This window comes from Caretta caretta, chromosome 10 (assembly GCF_965140235.1).
Source record: "Caretta caretta isolate rCarCar2 chromosome 10, rCarCar1.hap1, whole genome shotgun sequence".
NCBI classification, from domain to species: domain Eukaryota; kingdom Metazoa; phylum Chordata; order Testudines; family Cheloniidae; genus Caretta; species Caretta caretta.
The window spans coordinates 23,256,755-23,278,083 of NC_134215.1; the positions used below are offsets into that span (position 1 = coordinate 23,256,755).

At 39.0% G+C, this 21,329-nt stretch overlaps 1 protein-coding gene across 2 annotated transcripts in view; it reads left to right on the forward strand.

Annotated features, from left to right (window-relative positions):
• The window catches only part of LOC125643552 (uncharacterized), a 151,787-nt gene that overhangs the window by 63,900 nt on the left and 66,558 nt on the right, over positions 1–21,329 (forward strand). For both annotated transcript variants that reach the window (XM_075132769.1, XM_048866354.2), the window contains exons 21-35: positions 97–266; positions 2,124–2,283; positions 2,934–3,013; positions 4,549–4,729; positions 6,231–6,386; positions 8,313–8,446; positions 9,136–9,294; positions 11,947–12,127; positions 13,524–13,735; positions 14,953–15,141; positions 17,175–17,314; positions 18,985–19,147; positions 19,264–19,350; positions 19,815–19,949; positions 20,440–20,559. In XM_075132769.1, the coding sequence (XP_074988870.1) occupies positions 97–266; positions 2,124–2,283; positions 2,934–3,013; positions 4,549–4,729; positions 6,231–6,386; positions 8,313–8,446; positions 9,136–9,294; positions 11,947–12,127; positions 13,524–13,735; positions 14,953–15,141; positions 17,175–17,314; positions 18,985–19,147; positions 19,264–19,350; positions 19,815–19,949; positions 20,440–20,559 (2,267 nt within the window). The remainder of the gene's footprint in view (positions 1–96; positions 267–2,123; positions 2,284–2,933; positions 3,014–4,548; positions 4,730–6,230; positions 6,387–8,312; positions 8,447–9,135; positions 9,295–11,946; positions 12,128–13,523; positions 13,736–14,952; positions 15,142–17,174; positions 17,315–18,984; positions 19,148–19,263; positions 19,351–19,814; positions 19,950–20,439; positions 20,560–21,329) is intronic.

The following is a 21,329-nucleotide window of genomic DNA, read 5'->3' on the forward strand; positions in this document are numbered from 1 at the left end:
CTACACCTTAGTAATTCTCCTCAGATAGTCTGTGTGTCCTCTTGGCTTAATCATAATGCTGTTCTAACTGAACCCAATGCTCTTGTGTTTCACCAGTGTCCAAGATTTTTGGCTGGCAGTTGTGTTCTGAAATGTCTTACCCTGGTAAAACCAGTGGTTTGCCTTTCCCATTCTCTGGACCAGCAAAAGCAGCTATGACGTTAAAGAAGCAAGACAGAGGCTTGCAACAGTACCTGATGGAAGCTGCCTATAACTATACTCCTCAGGTACAATTACATCAGCTATTATTTTTGGTTTGGTAGATATATTCATTTCCATTGACTCAAGTGAAAAATGTGTTTTAGCACATTGTGTGCAACAGCCCAGCCAGTTTCCAGCAGCTAGAGGATCCAGTTGGCATAGAAAGAAAAAAGTTACTTGGAAACTACTATCTGACACGTGTGGTGGATAATTATTCTTGTCCCTTTATAACAATTAGAGAACAGATAAGTTAAGTGACTTGACTAAGGTCACACAGTCAGACACTGATAGAGCTGGGAGCAGAACCCAGGACTTCCTTACTTGGTGCCTTGAGCTAACCACAAAGCAACACTGCCTCTCTTTAACCCCTTTTCTATACTTGTGCAGTGTAAAATTGTCCTAAAAATCAATCTACTTAAACCAGTATGAGCTGTTAATGTAGATGCACTTTCGCCAGTTTAAAACTTGCTGATATCAATAAGAAACCAACTTAAGCTAAATTAATTAAGCAAGAGTTAAACAGACTTAAGTGTGTCTACTTTAGGGCCTTGCTCCAGTTTAACAAGATTAGTTTTTAAATTGATGTAGCGCTTTTTTTGTATGGACAAGGCCTAAGAGAGGATTTTCTGCACTGTGGAGAAGACAGCAAGGATTTCTAACTTTTCTAAATCTATAGTCTCAAAATATTTGAGGGCTGTTTTCTGGCTGTGTTAATGTTTCAAGGTTACTGATGATATCTTCAGGAAACTGCTTTGGAAAAGTGTTTAGCTAGTTGGTGCCTGTGGTGATAGAAGATATAAATATGGGTTGGGGTGGTCTCATTTGTGAATAAAACCAGGAAAAACCCTAGCCATTTGTAATTAGCTAAGTGAGGGAAGCAAAAGGTGACTGGAGCATGAATTCATGGAATAGCCAAAGATCATGCAAAAAGAATTTTGGTCTGAAACAGACAGTCAAAGACACATTTTATGTCCCACCCAACAGGACATTTTAAACAGGCCTGAGAAATTCCAGGCAAAATAGGATGTGATATTAGCAAAGCCATTTGTTGATATCTGCAGCCTGCAATGCTGTAGACACTGTTACTGAGAAGAGAACTGTGATTTTGGAATATCCAGCTCTGGGGCAGGAGAAACGCAGAGATTGACCGTGTAAAATTACTGGCACAAAAATGGACAGTAGAGCTTCTTTCTAATTGGCCCACAATATTCTGAACTGGTCATGCATTTAGTACAGAATTACAGAGTCTATCATTTAAAATGGCACATAAACTAGTGCCTCCCAATCTGTGTTTTCAGCACTATTTATAAAACTAATTTTTTTCATTATGATTTTAGTCCAAAACTTAGCATTCTATTGTCAAACTCTGCCCTATTACATTCAAAGGCTTCCAGGAATAGTAAGGGGAAGACATTCTAATGCTAATTGAATGTGGCCCTAGAATGTGAAGGTACTTAATGAAAATAGTAGAAAATGTTTGAGTGAGTTAAGCTCTATACCTGGATTCTGGGTTAGAATTTTCTCAAAGTTTGGCAGGGTGTGGCACGATTTCAAGAGGCTCTGAGGGTGCTGTGAAATCCTAGGTGTTCAAATGAGAGTTCACAAGTCTATCACTGGGCTGGGACTGGAAAATTCAGCTAGTTGCAAATTAATACTATCATATGTATGAGAAACATTTGGAATAAAAGATAAAATTAAATTGGAAATGGAAATGCACACCTGGAAATGGTTTATACAAGAATTATAGAAGTAGATTGGAAAAACAGTCTTAATATCCTAGCAATGCAGCCTGCTGTGATTCCTTGACATAATTCCATATGGCCAGCTCCATTTTGTAAATGCTCTGCCAGTTGCAGGTGTCATGATCATTTCTTTTTTTCTAGGAGGATTCTTGGATTCCAAGTGAAGTTGTCCTTCATTTCTTTATTGGGACACCAAAGTCAGACCTGAAAAGGGATGTTGGGGTTGACCTCAATTTTAATGTCCCACAGAAAAAATTCAGAATCAAATTTATGCAGCCAAAGAAAAAAATCCAAGTCGATGGTAGGTCTTTCAACTAACAACCAGATCCTCTGTTAGTGGCAATCAGGGGAGCTCTGTTACAGCCAATGGAGTTACTCCAATATACACCAGCAGAGGATCTAGCTGTAAATTTATACTGAATTGTATGAAAGCCATTCAGCCAATGTAGATGACATTATTATAGATTCTCCATCAGTTGGGGTAATTGCATCTTTGTTAATCCTAGATGCTCCCAAAGGTTCATGCACTCACTGGGAGCTGAAAATCAGATGGCGGGGGAAGGGCGAATTTCCTGCAGAACAGGAATACCAGGTTCCGGCCAGCTTTACTTAAGAGCCTAAGTCCCATTTTCAACATGACAGCCACTTAAGAACTTAAGTCTCAGTGAAAAATCAATGGGACTTAAGTATGTAGAAGCTACATCTCTTTTGAAAATGGGACTTAGGCTCTTAAGTAAAGCTTAGGTTCCAAAGTCAAATTTTACCCCACACCTCTTATTGTTTTCCTTTGCTCTGCTATTATTTGTTGTTTAATTCTGTAAATGCATTATTCACAGCAATTGTAAATACCATGTTGTGATATGTTTCCACATTAGATACAGTAAAAATTATATTGTAGCTTTCTATGTACCAAAAAAAGAAAACATCTGTGTTCTTTCCTATTTCTCTAAGGAAAACTTGAGTTATCTAAGAATTCACGAATTGGACACCTGGAGCTGGTACTAGATGACAAAGATGTCTATTATATTAAGGTACATCCTCAAAATACAAAGTTTTCAATAGTAGGATGAAATAGACAAATAGAAATGGGATGAAAAAATCCCTATAGAGGGACAATAAGACACATGTATACTGAAATAGTGTCTGAATAATCAGTTAGTGGAACGAGTAAGTTCTCTATTACAGGTACATCCATTCATTCAAGTAGGAATAACACATACTGACAGATCATCCCTAAACTGTGTTTTTTTTTATAATCAAATATCCTTTAGCACCAACATATAAGCAAAAGCAATTTTGTTCCATTCAGACTTTGTCTTTAAAACCACCAATAACTGTGCACTATGAGCCTGATCCAAAGTCAGTGAAACTACTCCTATTGACTTCAGTGGGCTTTGGTTTAGTAAGGGTGTATATAGTTTAAATTCCCATGTCCTCTCAGCTACTTGTACTTTTGAAGAGAGCTGAGATGTTTGGGTGATAGATAGCTTGGAAGATTGGTAACTGAATACAGAGCCTTTTACCTTCAGCTGCTAGTCTATAAGGCTCTGTGTGAGTGCAGCAGCCCATTCCCCCATGTGCTTCTATATGCTGGATTGGGGCTTTAAACAATATTTGGCCTATTTTTCACTTGCATTTGGTGCTAAATGAATAAACTGAAATGATTTCTTAGAGCAGGCTTTCAGTTGCAATCACAAATTTTTACAATGGTCATGCGTAATGTCTGTGACTGAACCCAGAGTTAGCTTTTCACTGGCATGAATTCTGTAGATACAGGAATATCTCAAATATTCCTCTTTTAAAGATATGGTTTGCATCATAGCTGAGAGATAAACAGGATCATTCCAATGCTAAAGCTATAAAAGAAAAAAAATCACGTGGGTAGAAATTTAACATTGAAATCGTACTGAGATTTTTTATTTCCCCACAGATTTAGGCTGTAATAATTCACCTTTTTTCATTACTTAATTGGCAACTTAGAAGCCGCATCAACGTGGGTCTGTCGTCCTAATCCTACTTAATTGTTGCACATGTTTCAACAACTACAGTAGTTTATCAGCTGTTTTTTCCTACAATACAATTTCAATCCAGACATTTTGAACCTTTCTTCTCTTTAGCAGAGCAGCAAATCAAACACTAATTAACATTGCAGAGTGCTGCACTTGCATTCAAGCCAACCAAAATAAAGTTCCAAACTGCCGTCCAGTCAATGTTTTCAATAACACCATATCAAACAAATTTTGTTTTCATTTTGTATTTCAGTTTTTTGGTCAGTCCTGCAACATGCTGTGTGTTTTCAATTCCCACTGAAGTCAGTGGGAGTGGAGGATACCTGGCACCTCACAAGACTGGATTCTTTATCTTGTTTGGAAAATAAATCCACTGTCTCCTCACCCATTACTTGTCAACAGCAGCTTTTGCATTTTCTAAATTGAAAATATAAATATTCCCCCTCCTCCTCCCGCATTGGTAAGGTGCCCATCTCAAGTATCTAGTCACCAAATGCTGACTGAGTCTGTTTCTCAAAACATAATCAAACTGGATTGTTGGGTCGGGGTTTTTTTAGGGAATGACGGGTTTGCAAACAGTGAGTGGGGAGCAGAGATACACAACCCAGCTGGAAGTAAAGCTGATAAAGCAAGGAAGCCCAATCGTTCTGTCAGGAAACATCACTAAGCAACTTGGCAAGAAAATGGCTTTTTCAGTGTCCCTGCATAATTTATTGAAGGATGCAGCATTTCTTTCAGGTTGGTGGACAAAGTACTTGTCATATACATGAGTGGGATCTGGTGTCCTCGGGATATATGCTGAGAAGAGCATATGTTCTAGTTTCCTGCTTTTATAGGAACTAAAATCCCTTTGAAGTTAATTGGGGTGCCTTTAAAATGTATGCGCTTGTGTAACACTTACTTACCTTGAAAAATAATAGCAGTTATACAGTAAATTAAACATCTTCTTTGAATCCCTTTGTCTGAAAAGAAAAAGTTTAAGTAGCATTAACATTTGCAGGGAGTCATTTATTTAAAAAAATTCTAATCCTATTTTCCATCATTCACTATTGTGTTAAAAACCCTGCTGCTGGTAATGTGGCTAGATAAAAAGGTGAATTCATATACTGGACTAAATCAAAGATGTAACACTTAGGCCCTATTTTTCCCCCCTGACAAAATATCTTAGTGTGGTGGTTGTCAAACTTATTTGATCGCGCACTCCCCCTTTTTTGTGCCTGTAGTCCTTTACACACACACTCAGCTCCTGCCACGCAAGTGCATATACTGCCACCCAGCTCTGAAGGCTGCACAGCCACCATCAGCAGCGCAGAAGTAAGGGATCCCATGCTACCCTTACTTATCTGCTGCTGCTGGCGGCTGTGCTGCCTTCAGAGCTGGGCACTTAGCCAGCAGCCGCCGCTCTCTGGCCACCCAGCTCTGAAGGCAGAGCAGCTTCTCATACTCCCTCTCTTCCCCTCCCCCCTGAACACATTCCACACACCCCAGTTTGAGAAGCTCTGTCTTAGTGAAATCTCCAAGGATCCCCTGTGGGTCATGCTTGCCCTCCCAGCATTGCTTCTATAGAGAAATATTGTAGAGCTCAATATTTATTATATCATAATAAAGGAGTGGGCTAGATAAATAGGAAAAAATAAATAAAAGGTCCTGTAAAGTGGTGAAAGATGCCTTATTGACAGGCCTGAAAGTGAGCTCCTGTCTTCATCTATAGCACAGGCCGTCCCAGTGGGAGCTTCCCCACACTGTCCATCTCATCTCTATTCTGGGGAGATCATCTGCAGGGTGAGAGTTCAGTCTCTGTCCCTATTTGGTCCTGAACCAGGCTGCTGATACTACCAAGAGTGGCATTAGTTGCGGTCAGATGCAATGTTGTTTCTTTGTAGACTCGTATCCACTGGGAATTGGGCTGAATCCACTCTTCTTTTCATGCAGACCACCTCATAGTGATCGTATATGAATCACTGTAATCTGGGCTGATTTTGAACCAATGAGCTACTGTAAAAGACATGAAAAGCGCTATAGCCATTGGTCAGTCCTTACCACTACCTAAAAGGGCCAATCCTGCAAGGCAGTACACTCTGTCACTGGGGGAGCTGAAGGCACTTGCTATCTCACAGGACTGGGCTGTAGGGCTGCTTTTTAGAAGGCGGTGTATGTTTTTTCCCACCAATGTATCCTTTTTCTGACTGCACAGTTCTCATCATGTGCTGCTGCATGGTAACCTCTGATCTTTCTGTAGTATTTCTGGAGAAAAAGGTTGATGATAAACTGAGGCAGTACTCACTTGAAGGGGAGACCTACCTTCCAGGTGTTCTTGGATCTCACACCATTGGCCTGCTGCAGCAACGAGGGAGCCTGTGGTCTAATGCTCTGAGAATAAAATATGGACTCCTAGGTACTGTGTAAATGACATTTATTGTTATGCTAAAGAGCAACGCCAAAAGATTAGAACGGTCTTCTGTTTCCCAACTGAATAAATGTAACTCTCAGAATTCCAATGTAAACAACCCAGAATAAATTTAAAAAGTGGTTTCTGCGAACATTCTCCAATATTTGCTTTAAAATACACTGTTTCTGCAAATATTTCCGCAGTTGCTAGAATGTTTATGAAAACTGAACAAAACAGATGCACAAATTCAGTGAATTCATTTAAAAAATGAGGAAATATTTCCAGAAATGTTTTGCAGTATTTCCCCAGCTACATTATATAGACTAGAAATACCGAGCTATTAAATTTACTGGGTAGCCAAAGCAGTCAGACAATCAAAGGAGTTATATGGCTTTTGCTGAACAGCTATAGCAGTTGGTGCACAGTGTGTATTAAAACCTGACCGTGTATATGCATATGGCATATTAATCCTGGGTCATGTGTAGTGGTCTGACTAGCTAAATTTTTTTAAACCAGCACAGATATGGTTTACTTTGCTAAAAGTCATCATTTAGTGTCATGTTAGTTAGAATATCATTTACAGGGAAACAAATATTCTTCAACCATATTAGTAAATGGAAAGTGTTTGTGCAGTACAATGGCTATTCTCGTTTGTACAAATACCCACTGAAAGCAAATATCTTTGAGCTTGGAGCTAAAAATAAGGGACCAAATCCAGACTTACATACAGTGTCGATCTTAAGCATTCAGTCATGAGTTTGGCTTAACAATCAGCCATTACTTTTTGTTTAAATGAAAGCCAAGATTTTCATGTCTTTGTATGGCTCCAGGAACTAGGCTTTTAACTAAAATCAAAAACAAAACAAAAAAACCCCACCACATATTGCAAGACCCACAATAAAATCGCAAAAGCTGACAATCTGCTACTTGCTCAGGTTTTGAAAAGTTTTTACCCAGATAAAAATTCCACCAAAGAAGTAAAATTAATGCCTGGGTGTTTCTCTTACTGCTGGGATGGAGGGGAAGAGAGAAACTGTAGAAAATATGTCAGAACAAACATAAGCGGTATCTTGATTTTCCTTAGGCAAAAATCAGCCTAACGACTTGGACCGTTTTCATTTTGTCTTCTGATGTAAAACAGATGTTTGCAATTTCCTAAACTTGGAAACATCTTTTATTTTATTAGAAAATAAAATAAACAGAGGCCAAAGTCCATAAATAAATCCTATCATGTGGCCCATTGTTTTAGGATTTTCATTTCTAATGGAACTTGTGGGATAAATCAAAGTTTTTATGACCTAACCCTGTCACCCCCAACCTTGATAAGCAGTTTTATCAGACAGACCTCTGCTAAAACAGCCTCCGCTAGATACCTTTCATTCACACTTCCATGCACTCTAACCTACTTATAGCACTTGGACTGCTCCCTGGCATGTTAGATAGGCACTAGCTACACTTCTGGGCCCCATTGGAAGAGCATGGGACACCTGGATTAAAAGCCTGAAGTGCTGTTACTGGTAATACATACCAGTAGCTGGGAACCTTTGGTTTCAATCAGAAGAGGATTCCGAGAAGGATATTACTGATTGCAAACTGTCAGCCCATTTAAATGAACAAAGTGTATACTTCTATATCATATGGTTCTTACTTTGTTAATTAATGTTTTCATTTTCAGAGGCAAGTTCTCCTGTAGAAAACACAAACCCATCATCCCTAAATACATGCTCATTGATATCATAAAAGTGTTCTTACCTCCAGATTCTTAGAATAAAACAAATTATATTTCTGTGAAGAATCTGTTGTTATGATTTCGTGAAATGAAAACTATAATGCAGACTTAGGGTTGTATTGATAGTTTACTGCGTATGAGTTGAATCTTTCATTTTTGAAAAGTCAAAGCATTTCCATATGTGTGTGTGTTGACTCAAACAGGAGATGCAAAAAATCTTCGGCATGAATGTAATGCAGGACAGAAAATTAAAGTGGAGACCAATCCAAATGAAGCATACAAACTGGATTTGGGACATGAGCTTCACTGTACACAGACTCCATCCTATAACCATAAGGTAGAGAGTTCAATATGCTGCAATGCAGGGTTTCAAACACAGGGATATCCCAGAGGTCAGTTTTGGGACAAGCTTTTTTCCCTCTTGTTTTAGTTTACAGCCTATTTACCTACTATGGGCTAGGGCATCAAAAATAAAAGTCACCGATTTCTGCTCTCTGTTACAGCTGTGTAAATCCAGAGTAATTCCAATTACTTCAGTTCTTATATATGCATTCATATAATTTCTGTGGAATATTTTTGCATATGCTTTTTAATCCCAGTATTTACATATTAATATATGATTTCATTGTCTTTTCCATAGTCAGCGGTCCAGGAATCCTCTTAAGCATACAGAGTCATGGTTTCATCATACTTACATGTCCAGAAATTAGAATGTTTTACTTGGGCTTGTAACGCTTTCCAGGTTCAGTTTGTGATGTCCTTCGGACACTAACTAACCTTCAGCTGATTAACATCTTCAAAACTCCCTGTTCTCTGAATTGTTAAGAGGCAGAGCTGAAGCTTAATAACATATAATGCTGTCTAGTATAAATATTGAGCATTAGCTGTAACATAACTTTTTACTATCACTTGCCTGCTACCGAGGGGTATTTCTGTAGGCAGAGCTACTAACATTCTGTATATGCGCAGCACCATCTGTAAGGGGGAAAAGCATGACACAGGGAAATGGTGTGTTGTGTTCTGCAGGTTCATTTGCGGCATGAAGAGAGTGCATCTCGGCTCTACTCCCAGCTGGACGTCAACTATGGCAAACACTGGGATGAAATCAACAACAAGAGGAAGCTACTGATCAGCCAGACATTTAAAAATAGTTCAAGTCCATCTCAGGTCAACTACTTCATGGAGGTAATAGCACCTGCTGTTGGATGGCACCTGCATTGCCAGGAAGTAAAGGGCAAACTGTATAAAAAAAATATGGAATGAGGCATAACGTGTGCTTGTGCTCTGAAAAAGTGATTATGGTGTAGTGGTCAGCCATGTTCGTCTTTCAATGACATCAAGGTCAAATACATTCAGTATGCAAGCAAAAGAGGTTTTCTCTAACTACCAGCTTAGCAAACTCAACCTGGGTTCTGAGAGTCAAGCTGAATTTTTCCCATCTCAACCATCATCACTAAGAATATAATTTCTGTAGTTCAAAATGTTCCCTCACTTACTCCTGTGCAAACAACTTGCATACAATAAATGGAACTTACTAAACAATTGTCTTGGAGCATAGGGAATAGAGCTCACTCTCTCTCAACAGTTTTATCCCCGTAGACAATCTTTTTTCATTAAAGCAAACTGACGGAATGCACATCAAGAATAATCTGAGTGAGATGGCTCCATTGTTTGTATAGTCATTTTTCTGAAGCATGCTTATTTTGAGGGATACCATCTCACCAAATGTTATTCATTGAGCAAAGTCAGAATTTTATGTGACAGTGACTGAACCCCTTACACAAATATTATTTGAAAACTTTGTATTTCATTCATGTGATATCTTATTATTTGATGTGAGTTGCGGGACACTAAACACTGAATAAGGAGCATCCCTTAAAGTAGAGGCATGAGTAGTCTGCCTGGCCTATTAAGTGTTTTAAAGGTAAAATTACGGTGTGTGGATTAGATGAACCAGATATTTAGATATGAGGAGAAAGTTCAGATCCATCTGAGACCAAGAAGTTCAAAGATGCGTGAAAATTAAACCAAACAACAAGAAAACCCATTAGCTGGACTTTTTTCAAACTTCAAAAAAAGGTTCAAGCTTGATTTGATTTGAGTTTTTGCGAGGTTTTAGGTTGGCTTATGCAAACTGATTTGCCTGTCCTAATAAAGCTTACCTTGTACACAAGATGCTGCCGTGGGATCTGTAATGTTAGCAATCAAACACAAGAAGGGACCCAGAGCATATAGTATTTAGGTAGAAGTCTTCTTGTAGAATTACAATAGCTAGACTATCTTACAAAACTGTCTCTCCTGATTCCTCCAGACATAAACTGTGGGATCAGAAAAATGTTTCCCCAGTAATGTAGTAGAGAATAACTAGATGCATTATGGTAAGTTTGTGCCTTCCTTTGAAGCATACAGTATTGACTGCTGAAAGAGATAGAATAATGGATCATATGGCAATTCCTGTGTTACTCATGTCCTGTCTGGATTTGTAATGGATCTTTACAGAAACTATGCATATAAACTTCTATATTAGTTCTTAGGGAGACTGTAACAGAAACACTCACCTCTTCAGTGCCTCCTGCTGCTGCTGCATGCAGTACTCTAATCCTTTTCCTGCTCCTAGCGCCTCCTATAGGTTCTCAGCTTTGCTTGACAGAGCTTCAGTGGCTTGAGGCCTTCTGTGTCTCAACACTCCAACCAAGTCACAAAGTTCAAAATGAACCCCTTCTGTGACAGCAATAGCAAAAGTCCAATAAAACCATCTATCTGCCTTCACCAGGCTCTTCAAACTCAGCTCTGGGGCCTTTAAATTTAGCCCTTCACTCAGGCTTCCAAACAAGCCTTGTCCCCTTCTTGTGGTTTACACCACTTTGCCAATGGGGGAACCCAGGCCTGCCCACTGCTATGGATTCCAACCCAGAGACCTTATAAACAGCAGCTACATACCACTTACTTCAATTTATTGCTGCTATTTCCCTGGGCCTCTTCCCACCTGACCCTTTTATTTTCACCCCATATCTCACAGTTACAGTTCTCAGGTCCTCTCCCTCCCAGTTGAAGCAAATTCAGCCAGAACCAAACTTTGGTTATCCCTCAAGCACCATTGGCCAGAGAGGAGTACTCTGCCTTGCTCCTCTGCTCCCAGCCAGGAACTACCCGCTAATGCTTTGCAGCGCCTTCTGTCTGAGCCTGCTGGGCTCTGATTCACTGCTTCTGTGCAGCCTCTCTAGGCAGGCCTCCTTTCCTGGGGCGAAGTGTAGTAGGACGGCAGAACCTCTGGCTGTGGACCACAAAGGCAGCCATTACAGGGGCACAGATTTTACAAAGCTTCTCAGCCAGTAGCTGCACATGAAAACAAACGCTGATGTTTGTTTAGAATAGATGGTGACTTTTCCATGTAGCCTATATCTGAACTGTCATAAAGTATACTGCATATTTCAATATTGTTTTAGCAGTGACCTCCTACTAGCAGCATAGATTTTACCAGAGACACCAGCACCAAATGACATGAAATTATTATCATGACTTTTTAAAAATGACTAAGGAGCTGATCCAAAGCCAACTGAAGTCAATGGGAGTTTTTCCATAAAAGTCAATTGGAAGTTTTTTCATCAACTTCAGTAGACTTTGGATCAGGCTGTAAATGCATAATTAACTGTATATAAAAATGCCATACATAAAATGTCTGTAACAGGTCTAAGGACCTTTGAACAGCTATAAAATGAAATGACAAATGTGCAAAGCAGAGCTGCTTGAAACCCAAATGAATGTTCTGTTGGTCTTGATGGTTCAGAGGATGAGAAATGCTTCCAATTTTAATCAGAATTCATTGTTGTTTTCCAGTTTACCATGCAAGTCCCAGAAAAGCAGGTCAATTACAGAACCCAGCTGCAGCACTCACGTACCTCTCAGGGCCGTTCGGAAAGTAGCACCAACTTTAAGGTGCAGTACAATGACCGCATGCCATTTGTGGCAGGACTGCAGTGGAAAGATACATCCAGAAATTACCTTAGGAAGTGGGAAGGTGAGGTACCACTAAACATTTCCAACCTCTGACGTAAAAAGCAGTCATGCAAAGGTGCTCCTAGTATTTTTATGAATTAGTCGTAGAGAGTTATTCCTGTAAGTTAATGGTGAGATACTTTCTAGAGGCAGATATCTCCGGATATAGATTAAATACATTAAGGGATTATTTGTTCTCAAAGGAGCCACATTTTGAATTGTTTGCCCTATCAGGTACTGACTGGATCTACATTATTGATGTTCAAGAAAGGAAAAAATATGAGGGGACAGTGACTTGAATATCAAGCTATAAGTTAAACACTTAACAATAGTAATTCGTTTCTGTTTGTGTGCATCGATATCTTTGTGTATGAATGTTTAAAACTTCACATTTATATCAAGGGAATTTTATTTTAGTAAGGACAACAAGAACTAGGCCTTTATTATTATATTCTGTATCTGTCCTTTCCAAAGTTGCTTGGGAAGTGGGGGTTGTACTGATTTATCTGCTTCCTAGTTGTTTGTAAAAAATAAATAAATAAAATAAAAATCTATTTTCTGATATTTATTGATCAAACAAATTGGGTCAAATTCTACCCTAACTTATACTCCATTGACTTCAGTGAGATCACGTGTTGTGTAGTATTTGGCTCAATCTCTGTACTGGCACTTAAGAGCTACATTTCCAAAGTCGGTCTGTACCAAACTCACTTGTGTGTGCGCACATGGACGTTTTGTTGCAAATCGAGTAGTCTGATGTAAAGGACCAAGTTCACCCAGGGGTATTTCCATTGACTTCATTTGAATTACACCAGAGTTTAATTTGATCCCTAACAAGATACTTTTTTGAGGTTTTCTTTTGAAGGTTTGCAATGTTTGGTCATAAATGTCATTTGACATGGCACATATTTATCTGTGATTTACTTGAATATATCACAAGCTGTGAATGGCATTATCTGATGAATCTTTAGATAAAATTTCAAGGTCCTAACATCTAAGTATAAACAATAATAGTTGACAGAGTCGTGGAAAGAGCTTTCACTATAAACCTTGTGCAAAATTCACCTTCTACCTTTATATGTGCAGTCCCGTTGGCTTTGATGGGACTAATCATGTGCATAAAGGCTCCAGAATCACTAACTCACTGTGTGAATAAAGATTGTGCACATTGTGGCAAATCATGCAGTGGAATCCAGGTCCCTTGCCGAGTAACCACTAGATGACATTTTGTCCCATCATTAATGGGCCTTTGGTAGTGCAGCACATATGATTCATAAGATCATAGTCCAAAGACCTCTGCAGTATACCAACACATTTTAGCCTCAGTCTAAGTCAATTTTGTTGCAGGCTTAGAAGTCAGGTGGCACAAGACCTAACATTCTACCAGCTTTAACTTCAACCTGTTAATTTGCTTTCAGGTGCATTAAACATGGATACCCCATGGCTATATCTGTATGTAGCTCACAAACTACACCAACCTGAGCTATCTGCTCATCTGTCTTCTATGGAGCTCACAGCTGGGAAAGCCCTTTCCATCAAGAACCTGGTGGTGGAAATGTTCTGTAAAGACAAAGGCAATGAAAAAGAAGGGAAAATTCACATCTATACACCAACTACAACCTACCTGCGGGTTAGTAACTCATTGCTTCCTTTCATAGCGCCCAGCATGGATGGGTATCGTATAGCAGTAGTTATACAGCAATTCTCAGCACACAGCATGCAGTGATCTTTGTGTGTAAATCTACCAGATAGTGTCTTGAAATGCATATGTTCAGCTGTTTCCTGGGCTTGTATAATGTGCTGTTCATCCTCACCCTGGCACCTTGTTAGGCATCTCTGTCCCTCACCTTGCAGTGCAAGCACAGTCAATACCTCCTAACCAGTTCTGGAAAATGTGATGCATGCTAGCTGTGCATGCAGATGCAGCACATCTCTCCTGAGGGTGACATCATCCCTCCCTGCACAAAGCATTTGGGGGATGGAGTTCCACCCTGCCACTAATCCAGCCTATGAACCTCCTTTCTTCAACGTTTTTGGGCCATTGGATGTGCGATACTTCTAATATCAGAACAGATTTTAACCAAAGACACCGAGTCTACTGATTCTAGGACTGATTCTAATTTCACTAACACAACTGTGGTCTATACAGGTTCTAATACCACGATCATCACCCCATAGTATCTGAGCACTTCTCAGTTGTGCATTAAACAACAGAACTAACAGCTGACACTAGATTTGCCCTGGAGTAACTCCATGTATTTTGATGTAAGTGCACATGTTTTGATATAAGTGCAAGTGAGATCAGAATCAGGATCTTTCCATTTGAAAAGTCAGTCCTCTTTATAGCATACATTATTCAGAATTAAAACTGTAGGTCAGGGTTTAAGAGAAAGCAGCTGTCAGCTGAAATGTCTTTCATGCTGGGACAAACCCATAATTCAGGTTACTTTAGGGTGTTCCTTTATTTTGAGTCCCACCCTTTCCCCATTAGATCTCTGTTGGTCTAGTCCCACTTGAGGATTGTTGGAAAGAAAGAATTGGCTTACTTGTTAATTTCTTTGAAGACGTCCAGCCATCTATCCCTCCCTTGTTTGAGCAGAACATAAAATAAAAAGAACAAAGATAGATACTGACCGCCTCGTGAGAATTATAACCTCCTGAAAGTGAGATTAATGTCTTTACAATGGAAATGCTGGAAACTTAACTCTAATAGATGCTGTTATAATTGTCATGGAGACTTCTGTCCAAGGAATCTCCTTCCATTCATTTATCTGCTGTACTGCAGAGAGAAAAGGATCCTACCTGCTGTAACTCAACAGGTCCAAAATATTTATCTTTATCTTTCAGGCATCCACAGTCAATCACCTTGAGAGGAATGTTCTGCACAGTTACAGTGAAGTGGTATCAGTGTGGAACCAGCTTGTGAGCAATGAGATTCATTTGGAGAATAGCGAGCGAGCCAAGTTTCTTTGCTTTAAGATAAAGAGTACAAAGCAGGAATTTAATTTGTCAGCTGACTATTTACACCTGCAGGGGGTAAGATGGCTATATAAATGTTAACTTTTCTGGATCTGGGACTGTATCTTGCAGGTGTATCCAAATGGGGAGCATCACTCATTTATTAGACTTCAATCTTGCACATCAGTAGCTAGCTTTTTCTATCCTTTTATATTGTGAGAAATGCTGAAATGTAAAACTGAGTTTTGTTTTGTTTTTTTTTAAAAAAAAAACACTTCATGCAGGCTAAAGAAATCCATCACCACTACTAGATATCTCCTTCATTTTTATGGTGTGCTTCAGTTTGAGTTCTTCTCTCATCTCTTAGAGGCCAGTGGCACATACTGGGTGCTGAGGGATGCTGTGTTCCTAGAAAACATGAAAACCTAAATACTTAGACCTCAGTGCGGGTGTGTGATATATGCAGACGCTATTGCTAAATACTTTGAACTATCAGGTACCATGCCTGCATGTAGGATAACAGAAGAGCTCTCCAAATTATGGATTTCTGGCCATTCTGAAATATAGAGGGGGAAAAATTGCTTCCAGTCAACCTAAAAATGAAAATTTCAAAATTTTTCAGTGAATCAAAAAACAAAATTCATTTTGGGTCAAACATTGTTTTGATTTTGATCTTTTTTTCTTTTTTAATTTAAAAAATAAAATTAAAGGTAACTTCAAAAAGAAGTGGTTTCAAATGGAAAAGTTTAGTTTCAAAAATATCAAAACAAAATGTTTTGACTTTTTTAGAATTTTGAGTTTGGGCTTTTTACTGTAACGATTCGTGGCAATCAACATTAATTCTCAAAAAATGTTTTCTTTGACCCAAATCTGCATTTTTTGCCAAAAAAAGAGTTTTGGTTGAAACATTTCACCCAGCAGTTTCATGCACCACCACCTACACTTCAGTGTGCTTGATATAAAGAAACTAGCCTTTAATATGCAAACAATAGTGCTGTTTGAAGCTATATTTACTTTGCTTGGTGTCTACAGTGCACAGCAGATAATCAACAGCCTGTACTCTAAAAAGATACTTTGACCAGCTTAGGATACCATATGTTTTGAAAAAACAGCCCTGTTCCATTCACAAATCAAACCAGCGTAACTGAAATGTGAAACTGACCTTAAAATACAATAATTTATCTAAAACATGAGCATTATGTCCCGGCAGAAAATACAAATGCAACTCCTGTCCCGTAATTTGCACTTGTACTTCATGTCTGTATTTCCACAAAGGTCACTCCTTTTGCTCTTCACAGAAAGGAACAGGTTTTAATCTGTTGCAGCCTGATGGCTCTTTTAAAAGGAAACTTGTGATGTACTGAATGCATGCATATTCTGCAACTACTGTGCATTCAAGTTTTAGGACTCATAGACAGTAGGCAGCAAATTCAGAGTTTTAATGCTTGCTTTGCTTTTACAAAACACAGTGTCCTAAATTTAATCACTATTGTAGACCCGATCTTGTGAAGAGCTGAGCTCAAATGGAGTCAATGCTGCTCAGCATCTTGCAGGATTGATCCTTATTGCCTTCAGTATTATTATGATATAAAAGAAATACTTTTAAATTTACTTTGATTTTTTTTTTAAATCACACATTAAAATGTTTGTACTTTATGGTATTCTTTGGTTACTTTGCTGTACAATGGTGATATGTTTCGTAGCAGTTACCTCTCCTTTTTGCCCAATGTTTTGCTGCACAAATGTGATGAGCATCTCCACTGAAAAACAATAACAGCCATGGAGTAATTTAAGGCCTGATCCTACTGAAGTCATTGGTTCAGATCTTAACGTCACTTAAACTGGTGTAAATTAGGAGTAGCTCCAATGAAATCACTGGAGTTATACCAGTGTTCAAATTGGTGTAAATAAGATCAGAATTGGGCCATTGTGAGCTTTGTTGTTGGCTTTATGGGGAGCAGGAACGGACTTGTCCTGTAAGACAACAACCTCACTGCAGCCTGGTTCACTCTGTGGTTTGTGACTAGCCACCTCTACCCATGGGTCCAGCAAATCTGACTCAACTCTCCTCTCTCAATGCTACCCTGATGCTCCTGCTACTTCGACTGCAGCCTAAAAAGACTAACTTCTCCTTGAGGGCTCTATGGACAGACCACAAGAGTCTGCCAGTAGTGCTGCAGCTTGAGGGTCAGATAGAAGAGCTGAAGAAAGATAAGATGTTCTACCAGAAACGTGGAACCATCCATTTCAGGTATAGTAACTTTTTTTTCATATCTCCACAGAATGTTTACCTTAAATTTTAATGTGAGTTTTAACGCTCCTGTGAAAGGTGATGGGCTTGACAAGACTGAAGTCCCCATTCTGCCTATATGCCTAACCTTGCACTGCCAGACTAAGTCTTTGTAGCCATTCTCTGGTGAGACTGTTAAAAAGGGTGCTAATTGCAATAGCTAATTTTGTGATAAGAACATCTGTTCATTAGGAACTCTGCAGAGAGCATCAGCTCATTTCACAAAGACCACAGAAAAGTCACAAGATGGTCAGACTTTCAGGTGGTGAAGGTCCTAACACCTATAATTAAGTCCTTGAGCCACGTAGGTGCCTATTTTTCTCCCATTTCCTAGGGAACAATATGACTGCCTTAATGTCAAATATATCTCCTCTAAAACATGTCGTTTTAGTTTGGAAATGTGTTTCATTTACTCCTAGGAAGGAATGCATGGTCTCTTGATTTTGGCCAACTCTAGAATCTGTCCCTTGATGTGTCATTACTGAAATGTAATTTCAGGGACCCTACAGAAATTCAGAGCTCAAGTCTGTGGGCTGTTGTCCATCTCCAGAGAGATTTTTGAGCATTCTCAATGTCCAGGGAGGTCAGAAGGAGATACAAGTACCCAGGATCCCTTAGGAGCTGCCAAACGTTTGTATAAGCGGCTGTTTAAGTAGTGGAAAAAGTACATGAATGAAAAATGAGGAATGATGTCAACTGTCCTGTTGTGCGTGAACTCAGTCCAGTGTGAGGTTATAAAATTGAATGTCTCCTTCCTAAGCTTTCAGCTAACTCTATTCAGAGAAGTCTATAAAATGCTGCAGCTAAGTAATAAACGATGCCCTGGGCTGAGGATTAGCTGAACATCTGTTTCCTAGGACACCTAAATTAGTTCACTGAATTTGATGCAAGTTATATTGTTTCTACAGAGTACAAAAAATGTATTTGCTAGCTGAGATTTTCAAAGTTGCCTGAAGGACAAGGGAGGGTCAGTTCCCATTAGAAATTAATGGGAATTGTGCATCCATATCTTCCTGGCGGCTTTGATGGTCACACGCATTGGCTGCAAGATACATAAAGTCCCTGTGTGGGTGATACATGAGGCACTGATTCAGGTGCTCTGCACCTGTCCTTCATACACCCATAGAATCCAACATCATTTCAGTTACTTTAAATGCTAGAAGATGTTGGATATGTTGTGTGGTATAGGGTAGGAATTTTCCATCAGAAATGCTGGCTAACATGTAACACTATTATTATGTATTATTATTTATTCTTTGTATTCCCATACACCTGGAAGCCCTGGTCATGGACCAGGAGCCCAGTGTGCTAGGTTCTGAACAAATACAAAACAAAAAAAGACAGTTCCCGCCTCCAAAAGCTTGCATTCTGAACTAGTATGGAACTCTAACAGTATGTGTCATTCTAGCACATTCAGACAGGTACCATTATCAAACATTTCTTTTCCCTTCTTCATCCTTCCTCTACCCCTGTAATTTTTCAACCTTCCATGTAGGCTTGCTTTGTTTCAGTAATTGACACTAGAGGTGTTTGCAATTGAATGTCTAGGAGTTTCAGCTGAAGAAAGAAACTGTTTTTTTTTTTCCTCTGTGGTTTTTCCTTAAAATCTTTACTTCTTTGTTTTGTCCCAGACATCCATTTAAACTGCCCATTCCCCAGAGCTTCCTTCTCCAGGAGACATTTACTGTAGACAAAAAGCAAAAACACTACTTCTTGGAAACTAAAATTTTGATAAATGGGCTGGATGAATCAGTTCAAACCTTTACACTTGGCTACCAAGCTGAACATCCCTATGTGAGTGATACCTGATGTGAGAATTTGCCTGTAACTTCAGATAGTGACATAGTCAGAAAATAAACAGGTTACTCTATAGAACTCACATCTCTGGCTTTTGTTCCTCATTTTTTTAGATTTGTGCTGGCTTAGCTCATCCTTATAACAGCAAGATTTTCCCCAAAAATGTAGAAATATGTGCCTTAACCCGATGTCACCAAAGTGTAAGTAAACTTTATGTTAAGTTTAATCCATGAGAAAGGCTCCACAACATGTCTGTATAACTGAAGGTCTACCAATTTAGTTAAAAGTTTGATTGGTTTTGAAAATTTGCTCACAGCAGCTACCAGAACGTAGGCAGGGAAGCTGAAGTACAAAGAGGCGTCTCTTCTGTGTTAGAGGAACAAGTATATTTTGTGTAAATTAATGTTAAGTATTATTATTATTATTTACTATTAAGAATGTGCATTGGGAAGCTGGAGGTTGTAAGTTCAAATCCTGGCCTTGGGCAAGTCATTTTACCTTTATTACCAAAATTAATTTATTTTTCTTACACTGCTCAGCAAGTTCCTTCAGAGTCATAATGCAACAGCTCCCTACTAACAGGATATCACTCACATTTCATAATAGGTCAGGCTAATATTCTGCTTGGTTTGCTAATTCTAACAACTTAAATCTCAACACACAGGCAAAGCATGAGATTGAAGCTATTCTGAAAGTCAATGAGAAAGATGCTGTCAGGTTTCTGGGCAAGTACCAGAACAAATCCAGTGAGATGGATTTCAGACATCTCTTACACATGAACATGACTCACTCGTTCCAGGTATTTGCACTGACATTGACACCTTCTGTACTTACTATGAACAATTATTTCCTCCCCATCAAGATACAGTTTCCCCTTTCTTTGAGTCTCTTCCCTTCTGCCATTCAATAAGCTCTCAATGTGCATTCCATTGTTTTTCTTTAACATTCCTTTGGTTTGGGGAGTTTTAGTTAACATTCATTTTTTTCTGTGTTTACATAGGACATAGCACAATGGGATTCTGGTCCATGACGGGGGCTCCTAGGTGCTACCACAATACAGATAATTAATAATAGTAATTAATAATCTGTCTGTGGGGAGCTAAAATATACTGATCATGTGGATTTTTTAATTGTAATAATTAGGAGGTTTTTTCAGCCTGGGAAGGGGTCATTGTATGTATTAAGTAAAAGGTTTATATATACACACACACAAAAGTATGGATAGAAAATGATGAAAGTTAACTTGTATAGAAATAGCCATTATGCACAAATTGTGTTTTACTGAACAGCTCAAGTTTCCACAAGCACTGGCCCTGAATGGAGAGCTCTTTTCTGTGCAATCCAAATGGGAAATCTTTGACTATGGTGTGAATATAAAAGCCACCATCAACAGAAATGATTCTTCACAGGTCAGGTTCCTATTTATTGTGATTCCATTGCATGAACTGGAGTTATTGTGATGTACCTGCTTATTAATTCACTCTTGCGAAAGGCAAGCATAAAAACAGTGTGTTGCTCAAGACCTCAAGGTCTTGTGTTGGCTCTTTCCATAGGAGTGAATTTAATTCTCTGAAAAGCTTCTATAGTTTGATTTAACTTTGTATCATAAATTCCTGGGGAACAGCATTCAGGGAGGGGAGCACAACATTCATAAGGCCATGAAGTTCTTGGGGAATCAGATGACTCTTGTTGTGGAGAGGGAGAAACCTAGAGCACCTAGTTAGGTTTCTGTGATTAGATTGTGGCTTGACTGCTGTGCACAGTTGGAATTTGTTTTTATTTTGGAGATCGCAAACTTTGGAAAGTTTATAGAATTGCTATGAGGAATTTATCCTCAAATAAAATACCTCTGATGCCTAAACTCCAGAACCTTCCAAGTGTTTAGCAACATACTAAACATAAAATGCTCCCAGAAAAGATTTGCTAGTTGAAAGTATCAATGCCAGGAAGGTAGATATTTTCCTCAGAACTAGGAGATGGACCCATGGTAAGAAAAGTGTCGTTCTAGCCATGCCGGTCCCAGATCTTAGCGAGTCAAAGTGTGTGAGATAATATCTTTTATTGGACCAACTTCAGTTGGCGAGAGAGACGAGCTTTTGAGCCACACAAAGCTCTTCAGAGCCTGAGCTCAAGCCTGAGACGCATCTTCAAAGCACTGTCAATGCAGTCATTTTTAGAA